This window comes from Rhamphochromis sp. 'chilingali' (genome assembly GCF_963969265.1).
Source record: "Rhamphochromis sp. 'chilingali' genome assembly, chromosome: 18".
NCBI classification, from domain to species: Eukaryota; Metazoa; Chordata; class Actinopteri; order Cichliformes; family Cichlidae; genus Rhamphochromis; species Rhamphochromis sp. 'chilingali'.
The window spans coordinates 12,271,480-12,281,327 of record NC_137945.1 but is presented as its reverse complement, the minus strand read 5'-3'; the positions used below and the strand labels follow the sequence as shown (position 1 = coordinate 12,281,327).

General features: G+C 40.0%; 1 protein-coding gene across 1 annotated transcript; it reads left to right on the top strand.

Moving 5' to 3' along the window:
• Positions 1–436: 436 nt before the first annotated feature.
• Positions 437–8,083, top strand: lztfl1 (leucine zipper transcription factor-like 1). The gene is made up of 10 exons (XM_080864276.1): positions 437–708; positions 1,027–1,151; positions 1,296–1,490; positions 4,992–5,049; positions 5,459–5,530; positions 5,644–5,709; positions 5,802–5,879; positions 6,174–6,350; positions 6,779–6,882; positions 7,062–8,083. The coding sequence occupies exons 1-10, from the start codon at positions 706–708 to the stop codon at positions 7,078–7,080; spliced, it is 897 nt and encodes a 298-aa protein (XP_080720402.1). The 5' UTR covers positions 437–705; the 3' UTR covers positions 7,081–8,083.
• The last annotated feature ends 1,765 nt before the right edge of the window (positions 8,084–9,848 follow it).

The following is a 9,848-nucleotide window of genomic DNA, read 5'->3' as shown; positions in this document are numbered from 1 at the left end:
GACTGGGTATATATGTATATGGAACACACACCAAAACTCTGCTTCTCATGTGTTTATAGGCTTTCACAAATGGGCTAGTTCTTTAGTGGGGCTGAAATTTTGACTGGGATGAATCTTGTCAAAACACTGAACTGCGAAGCAGACAACTGAATGACTTGATTACCGACTACTTTTGAGGCAGTTAAAGGCAGATAGCGTGTTCTATGTTGAGATCGAATTAACGTAGAACAACAACAAGACTAAACAACTACCCTTAAATTAAAACCAGTTTAAAAAAAATCTTATAGTGAATATCACACACGTGTGTATATGAAATGTTGTTAAGATGAGGCAGTTAATGTTGTTTTGGGATTCACTTTTTGTTTCAAATCTTTACGTAGCGCCATTGAATGCACCTCTGGTAACCAAGGTGATGACGCTCTTTTCCGTTACCAAGGCATTCTCAATGCAAACACTAGCTGCTAGGAGGCTAGCAAATCTGCTTGATAGTCTTATAGCTGTCATATAACCTTTGTTTAGCCTCGTCGAATGTAATTATAAGAGATTTTCAACAACACTCGATTCCAGCATTTCACCGCTGGTTTTCAGTCTGCTCACTGAATGATCTAAATTATAGCCAGAAAAACCCATTTTTTCCCTCTTTTGGAGCAGCTCAGTCTTCAAGCTAGCTAACTTAGTTACGTTAACGTTAGCTGCACAGCCATCATGGTAAGTAGCTGAAATGATTTGCTGTACAGGCCACCTGTTCGCTTTTAGGAGTTTAGCATGCTAGACGCCTAGCCCTGTGCCCTAAAGCTGAATCAAAAGACGAGTGAACCGCTAATGTTAGCGAGCAACCCTTTATATACATAAATAGTACGCTGGATGTGCAAGCCCATGTGAAAAGGCCCTGCTGCATATTAGCAAGAGAAAATCCTCTTCAAGTTAGCTAATTATCTGCTTGTTTATGTACACCTTATTTGTGTTCATTTTTTATTCTGTGTGCCGATCTTTGCTTAAAATCAAAATTCTCTTATCTTCGTGTAGGCTGAATTTGGATTTAATGAACACCATCAGAATGAAATCATCAATTATATGCGATTTGCACGTTCAAAGAGAGTTCTAAGGCTCAAAACTATCGACTCATGCTTCGAGGAGCTCAAAGATAGCAGGTGACTGGTCATTTCTTCTCTTTTCTCACGTTACTTCCGTTCAGTTGTCTATATAAAGTAGATATGCAGGGAAAATGAAATTAGAAGTGCTTTTCGGTTCAGATGTACCTGAAACATTTCCAATTTACGTGCATTTTTGTGAAGGCTTGTGGAGGAAACCTTCACAGTGGACGAGGTGAAGGAGATGCTGGACGAGCTGCAGGCGGTGGTGCGTGGGGAGGTGGAGATGGAGCTCATCAACACAGCCCACACCAATGTGCTGCTGCTTAGGCAGCTTTTCTCCCAGGCGGAAAAGTTTTACCTACGACTACAGAGTGATATCTCGGAGCTGGAAAACAGGTGGTCTATCTAGAAATTGCTTATCAGATATATATAGACAAACGGACATACAGTGCTGTGAGAAAATATTTGCCCCCCTTCCTGATTTTTTTATATGTTTCAGATCATCAAACAAATTGTAATACTAGACAAAGATAACCTGGATAATTACAAAATGTACTGCAGGTCTTACTTGCCTCAGTTAGGGTCAGTGTTCATTACTAAACAATAAGAAAGATGCTGGGCAAAAATGGCATCCATGGGAGAGTTCCGAGGTGAAAACCACTGCTGCCCCCCCCCCCACAAACCCCCCCCCAAAACAAAAAAAAAACACAAAGGCTTTGTCCTACATTTACCAAAATCATCTTGATGATTTATGACAACATTCTGTGGACTGATTAGACAAAAACTGAACTTTTTGGCAGGTTTGAGTGCCGTTATGTGTGGCATAAAAGTAACACAGCATTTCATAAAAAGAGCATCATACCTGTGCAAACAGTCAAAAATGTTAGTGGTGGTGGTCTGGAGCTGCTTTGCTGCTTCAGGACCTGCATGACTTGCTGTAATTGATGGAATTCTGTCGTCTACCAGAAAATCCTCAAGAAGAACATCTGGCCGTCAGTTCATGCCCTGAATCTTAAGCACATTTAAGTTATGCGACAGGACAGTGATCCCAAACACCATGACTTGGATTGGCCAAGTCAGCGTTTGGACTTAAATCAAACTGAAATGCTTTTGCATGACTTTAAACACGTCATCCATGCTGGTAAACTCTCCAGTTTGGATGAACTAAAGTAATTCTGCAAAGAACAGTGGGCCAAAATTTGTTACACTGAAGCTGAAAGAGCCTCCTACTTGAAGTCAAAGGAGCTTGCAAAGAAAAGTGTCTGGACTTCTTTAAGTTACTTGAAGACGTTTCACCTCTCATCCGAGAAGCTGCTTCAGTTCTACGGTCAAATGGTGGAGAGTCCCAGATATAAACCTACTTGAAAGCACTCTTCTGTCTGACCACTAGGTTGTGCAGGGGATGTGAAATGTTATTCATTATTCTGAGGTCTTTGTTCAACACCCTCCTCTCATACACTAACTGTGGGGGCAGCAGAGTAGTTCACAGTGCCAACCTTCCTGATCATGGCATTTTTTTTAGGCATCAATGGAAAGATGCCTAAAAAAGATGCCTTTAAAAAAAAGGAAGAATAGTCTTTGTGACATTTTTAATGTCTACATTTTTATTATGTTTATTGTGGGATTATTTATCATTGCGTGCTGAATGGTTGGCTTATCTGAACAAGCCTCTCAGCAGTTAGGCCTTTTTACATAGACAGGAGGTAGTTAAAATGATGTGATAGGGGTCATGTCACAGCAATGTAAAAAGTAAGCTTCATGTTAAAGAGAAAGGTTCCACCACACTGTATCATAGACCACTTCCTCTGCAGTGCTGCTCAGATTTAGATCGTGTACATGTTACATGCCAGGTAAAAAGGTCACTGCCAGCCCTCGCTGTCAGTTTAACCCTTTTTTTCCATTACGCTTGTTTCTCACTTTTTTTTTTTTTTTTGCAGGGATGTTCAGTTAGCCTGAAAACCACAACATGCACACGCACTATGCAGTGTGGGTAAACTGAGCTGTGAATTTAGATAAGCCTTAGCATTAAAAGTAATATTAAAAAGCATAATGGAAACGTGCAACCTCAGAAAAGTGCATGACCTTTTTTTTATAATTTGCAGAGGAGACCGTTAGGCCTTTTAACATTTGAACATTTTTTCAAGGCTATTTCTGGATATGTTTAGTATCAGAAACAAATACAGATATATTTGTAGTGTTTTTTTTTTTAAACTGTGAAACTATTTGCAAAAGATTTGAATTACTTAAGTCTGCTACTTTAATTTCACAAAAATTACAACGCTAATATTTATTGACAGTAATAATCATTAGCAAGTGGCACAAAGCCATTTGCTTACAATAACATATGTATTAATTAAACCTGAAAGATAATTCTTGTGTTCTTCTTTAACAAGTGTGCCAGATGTTCTTCAGAGAATGTTTTTTTTCATATTACAAGCCCAAACATGGAGAAATGAGGGCGTGCACATGTGATACCAGAAACAAAGCTACATCACATGTGAACCGTTGTCAGAATATTGCACTCTTTGGCACAAAGGTATCAGGGCTTTCTGGCTCAAGTATGCCTATATCTCAGAGCAACAGAATTGGGTATATGAAGGGTGCACAATGGTATGGAGCCGCGGGGCTCCGTAACTTTTGTCTTGTTGCATGTGCATGATGTCCTCTTGTGGGACCTCTCTTGACCGCAGGAAACGCTCTAAATCCTCCTCCATGTCTACTCTCGAGGGAGATCCCGAGTTACTTTTGTGAGATACCACAAATGTAACTCGGGATCTCGCAAAGCCTTTTGCGAATCTTGCAAAAGTTCATTTTCATTTTTTTTTGTCCAATGTCCCTTGCGAGCCTCCGTAGAGGCCCCAACCCTCACCCATCATCCCTCACTCCATCCCTCTCCAAAAAATAAAAAACAAACAAACAAAAAGTTCAGATAGCAAAAACTGACAGTGCCACAGGTTGTAGGCTTCACTTCTGAAATGAGCAAGCTTTTGATTTAAAATTCAAATTTCATGGTCACGCTTAAGCCCAAACCGCACGTCGACCGGTCCTTTTTTTCACGAGTGAGGATATGAAGGCAACTTTTTTTCTTTATCTCAGTCAGATAACATCAGCTTGCTGTCCAAATGTCCTACTTACGATGACCTAATGACCCAGACCCGGGGTCCAGGTTGCTCAGTGCAGCGCCCCATGGCTCATACACAAGTATAAACGCACCGCCTGTTTTCTGTGACACTCTGATGAACTTCATAAATGAATGTGACCTCTTCTCACCTTTCACCTTGTTAACACACTGTGTGTGTTCTTTGGAAAAGTAGTTTTGTAATATGCGAACAGTGGGTGGATGAATAACCTCCAAAGCCTTTTTTTCACAGGGCTCAGCTGTACGTGACTTATACGGTGTCTAAAGCTAGGAATACGCCCCATATCACAGGCTACGTGTCTTCATCTGCTATTTAAAACCACATTACAGCTTTTCAGAAGCCTGATCTGCTCACCACAAGCGTGCATCTTAAAACATGAGTGCTAAACTGCCACCAAGAGATAGGGTGTTAAGTTTCCCTGCCAAACATTTAGATGGTAGATCGCTGTAATGTTCAAAAACATAAACATCGACATTGTGGTGACAAGTTAGCTGATGTGAGGAGATCACACAGATTGTCATATCAGTGCACCCAGTGTAGCATCTAAGTGCTGTTTACAGTAACCCTACATTTGTCATAATAAATAAACTGTCATAATTTTTCTCTGCATGTAATATTTTTCATTTTCGGTCTTATTATGCAATATCATGTCTTCACTGTTGTTCAGCACTTTGTGACTGTTAGGTCTGTGAAAAGCACTATATAAATAAATGTTACTTCTATCGTCTAATGCTTTGTTATCGTCTGACCCGTACAGGGAGCTGTTGGAGCAAGTGGCTGAATTTGAGAAGACTGACTTTAAAACCACCGATAAGGTGAGCATAAGGTGCAGTTTTGGCACGTGTGAGAGCTTCAAACATTACCGCTGAGATATTCGTCATTGATCATGTGTCCCTAGCGTATTTGTACCCACAGTTAGTAACTAGAGAGGCGTGCAGCTGCTTCTGTGCATTTTAAATAGTTTTCTGTACCTGTCTATAGTAGCCTGGTGGTTACTTACTCACACATCACTGAGGTTGACAAGTGGTTTTATCACATACCGTTTTATGACAAACAAAATGAACTGCTCTTTCATGACTCTGACGAAATGATCACATTTATGGGAAAGTGAATGACTTGCCTAAATGGTGTTGATTTTTTTTTTTGTTTTGTTTTACAGTTACATACCAGTTAGATAAAGAACAATTGACCATCTAATCTTTGTTATTTAAAAATATCCCCCAGATAAACAAAGAAACAAGCAAACCCAAGTTGGCCCCTCTGAATGAAAGTGGAGTGTCTGAACTTCTCAACAAGGTAAAGAAATGTGGTACATTATATGGATTGCTTCCATAGATTCACTGGGATGTTGGATTGTCCGCATGTTTACATAGTAAACCACAGCTACTGTATCTTTAATACTTCTTCAGGAGATAGTGAGACTACAACAGGAAAATGACAAACTGAGAGCGAGGCTCCGGACTTTAGAATCCCAGGTACACAAATAACAATTTAAACAACGTGCTATCTTACTCCTGCTTGATAGCGATAGTTGTGTTGTTAATTCTCTTCCTGCTTGATTGTTTAGGCCATGAGTGCACTAGATGAGAAATCCAGGGCAGAGAGAGCTCTGAAAGACCTTCAGAGAGTGCAAGGGGAACAGCAGGTACGTTTCCAAAAGTGGCTTTCAGTCAGCAAGTGTCATCTTCTCACTTTTTCTTTTTTTTGGGTCTCGGTTTGCGTTCCATTTCGCTACTTTCGTTTGTTTAACTTTACAGTTTTTCGTTTTCATATAAATGTTTTCTGCCATTTGCTTTTATCTGCCAACTTGGACCTAAATGGTATGTATCCACATGGTCAAAGTGTGTATTTTGTCGTCGTTAGAAATAGATTTTTTTAGTCTTGATGTCACAACTCATTCAAAAAAAGGTGAGGTAACGGTGTTGCCATTCCCTTTAAGGTGGCTGCTCAATCCAAGGAAATCAACAGTCTAGAGGACACAGTGGCAGCTCTGAAAGAGGACTATGAAAGGTCTCTCAGCGCCAACGTGGCAACCCAGAAAGATTTGCAGGACAACCTGATCTCTTCCAAACATGAGCTTCTGCGAGTGCAAGAGCAGCTGGCCTTGGCAGAGAAAGTGAGCAACTTTGGTCTCTTCCAGGAATTGAAAGTAACGAGCAAACATATAGTTAACACCCACAAAATGTCAAGTGTTGTTGTTGCTGTTCTACCCAGTTATTATTGAAGTTGTGAGACAATGAGGGTGTCATGAAGTCTGCGAACATGACACGCAAAAGGCCTTTCTTGCTGTTTACGAATCTCTCCTTGCTCTTCATCAGCCAGTTCCTATTTTGCAAGTGGCACTGCGGAAGCAAACGTTTTTTCATGTTCACTTTCCTGTCATGAGTTTCTAAGCAAAAGGTCATGCAATTGAATGTTGTACTCGCCGCCTGATGCCATTGGGACAGTTGGTCAGGTGCACTGAGCAATCTGTGCTGTTTTTCTCACGTTTGAATGTGTGTGTGTGTGCGTTTGTGTGTGTGTGTGTGTGTGTGTTGCGCGCAGGAGCTGGAGAAGAAGTTCCAGCAAACTGCGGCCTACCGCAACATGAAGGAGATTCTAACCAAGAAGAACGAGCAGATCAAAGAGATTAGGAAACGATTGCAGAGGTGAGTCTATGATTGTGAGATTATCCAAATCTAGTAGGTAAAAATGAATCAGCACCCTTGAAAATAAAATCATACGGCATCCCAGTGTAGTCATAATATATAATACTAATAAGCTAATTGTGAGATTTTCCTTCTCTTGTTCATGTTTGACTAATTTCAGATTTTGCTCTCTGTTTCAGATATGAGCCTAATGAGTGAGCTCCACCCCGGACAGCTGGTTTAACAGATGTTTGCGGGTATAAAGTGGGACCAAGATTTACGACTGTGGTTTGGATACGAAACCATCTGATCTTTTGCTGTAAGACAAGAGAGACAGGAAAAAAAGCTCTTCCACAAGGAAACTGTTATTCACGCTTTGTCTGGCATTTTCACTAGTAATCGGCTTTAGTAAAGAGTAGGAGCTGGAAGCACACACACACACACACACACACACACACACACACACACACACACAAATGTAGTAGTGATGGCCGAGCTTTCTTTTTCCGTGTCTCAATTCAGAGCTCACTTACAGTAGCTAGCAGACTTCCCTCTGTGCTCTATGCAATTACCAACACGTCCCAGTTTGAAGAGGCCTTGTCTGTTTGCTGAATTTGACAGATACGTTTTTGTCTGCCGGAAGCTTTGCAGTCTTATTATTGTGTGATCATAGGTTAAAATATTTGGCATTCATGCATCAGGTGATTACTGATATCCTGCTGATTAGTCTTAATCTCAGCAGCCCCGTTTTCTAGTGAACTTGGCATCGCTTTTGAGTTACATGCAGTTTCAAGCAAATCCAAGCCACAGAAAAAAGTTTATTGATCTGTTGCGGTTCATCTGATTTGTTACCTAAGCATTTAATAGTATTTCACACCAAATACCTACAGTGTTTCTTTTTTTTGTTTTTTTTTCCCAATGCGTGAAAACCCGGAGCTTTTACTTTTCTGCTCTTGCCTATTAAATGACATGAATAATGATTTACAGTGATTTCCCTACTTCCCCTTCAAAATCGCATAGAATATTTTTGTGTGGAATCTCTATCCATGTACTTTTCGTATTGCTGTGGGCGATGGAGTGTAAGAGGAAAAAAAAATATATTTACATGATGTTCATGAAGTAATGCTCTTGTAGAGTATGACACATCTACCCTATATTACACTAGATGTGTGTTTGTTTGTATTGTGCAAAGTATGGGGTAATAAAAGCTGGTACTAAAATATGTCGTCGGTTTTATGAAAGTTTCTTCTTCACATTTAACTTCAGCTGATATCATACACTAAACAGACACTTTACTGCATGAACATGTTTCTAGTGCACTAGTAACCTGACCCTCGTTTTGCCTTCAGAACTGCATAATTCTTCATGGCACAGATTCAGCACGATACTGGAAACATTCCTCAGAGATTTTGGTTCATATACATGATGTGACTATCTGGTTCCACCACATCCCAAAGATGCTCTACTGGATTGAGGTCTGGTGACTGGAAACCATTTGAGCACAGTGAACTCAGTGTCACGCTCAATAAACCAGTTTAAGATCACTGGAGCTTTGTGGTACACTGATGTCTGTGGTCGTAAAAGGATTGACATGGTCAGCAACAATACTCAGGTAGGCTGTGGCATCTAAATGATGCTCAGTTAATATTAGGGAGCCCAAAGTGTGCCAATTCAATATCCCCCACACCATTACACCACCACCAGAAGCCTGAACCACTGATACAAGTAGGTCGGATCCATGCTTTCATGTTGTTTATACTAAATTATGACCCCACCATCCGAATATTGTAGAGGATCATCCGACCCGGCAACATTTTTCTGTTTTTCTGCTGTCCAATCTTGGTCGTGCTATGTCAATTACAGCCTTGGTGTTCTGTCATTTAACTAACAGGAATGCCAACTTTAGCCCATTTGCTTCGACGTTTGATGTGTGCTGCATTCAGAAATGCTCTTCTACATATTTTGTTATTTGAGTAACTTACCTTCCTTTCAGCTCAAAGCATCTGGGAATTTTTGTCTGACTGGGACTCACTGTATATTTTCTCTTTTTATTTTTTTTCCTTTGTAAACGGGAGTGGAAAAATCCCAGTAAATCAGCAGTTTCTGAAAATCAGATTTGATGATTAGAGATTCCCCTTAACAAACTGTTGAATAGGTCCACCTAACAACGTGGGAGTTGAGTGTGTTTGATTAAAAATACTCACCCTATTCATTTAAAACAAAAAAAAAGTCGATGTAGTGAATGCCATGCCACACACACGGCACGTTTGTGTAATCTGTACCAGGGGGCGCCACAATGCAGTAATACAAAAATACACATGCACAAATAAATGTATCTCATTATAACCTTGAAAAAACTCAGTTTGGGCAACAGGTGCTTGATGTCAGTGACTTTGCAGCCGGTTGTCACTGCACTGGTTACTCACAAGTACTTAAAATATTTTTTCTTTTCCCTTTTTTCAAGTTACAGATGCAATTGTGTTTTGTGTGTTGACCCATGTATGTTTTTTTCAGGCCAGTAAGTAAGACTAGATGCTAATGCTGACACACTAAGACACCCAGGAACAACAAAGCACAAAACTACATGTTTTTAACTACAAATCTGTGGGCAGGAGTATTATTATGTTTATGGATTCTGTATTATTTCATGCTAAATCAGCAAGGGGTTTTAGTAAAGTACCACCAAAAAAAAAAAAAAAAAAAAATTACCTGTTAAGAAGATTCCGGGGGGTAAAATGACCATGAGGTAAATCTCTCTGATGATAGTCGTAATAATAGTGCTGACTGATATTATTTGCACAAAAGAATTGCTGTTGTTGTAGAGTTTACCATATCTAATCTGCTTTGCTTATCTTGAGAAACATGTGTTTTGTTTCCCTGTTTCTCCTAACCAAAGTAGACCAAGATAGCACCAAAATAAGAAACAGTGGTCACCAGCAAGTCAACCGTCAAACCTTTTTGTTTTCACTGAAACCCTTAAAAGCCAC

Bases quoted from the DNA above. Each gene is read 5' to 3' on its own strand.
- lztfl1 (XM_080864276.1), top strand. The intron at 1,152-1,295 runs GTGACTGGTCAT...ATTTTTGTGAAG, and splicing joins GAGGAGCTCAAAGATAGCAG to GCTTGTGGAGGAAACCTTCA. The intron at 5,050-5,458 runs GTGAGCATAAGG...AATATCCCCCAG, and splicing joins ACTTTAAAACCACCGATAAG to ATAAACAAAGAAACAAGCAA.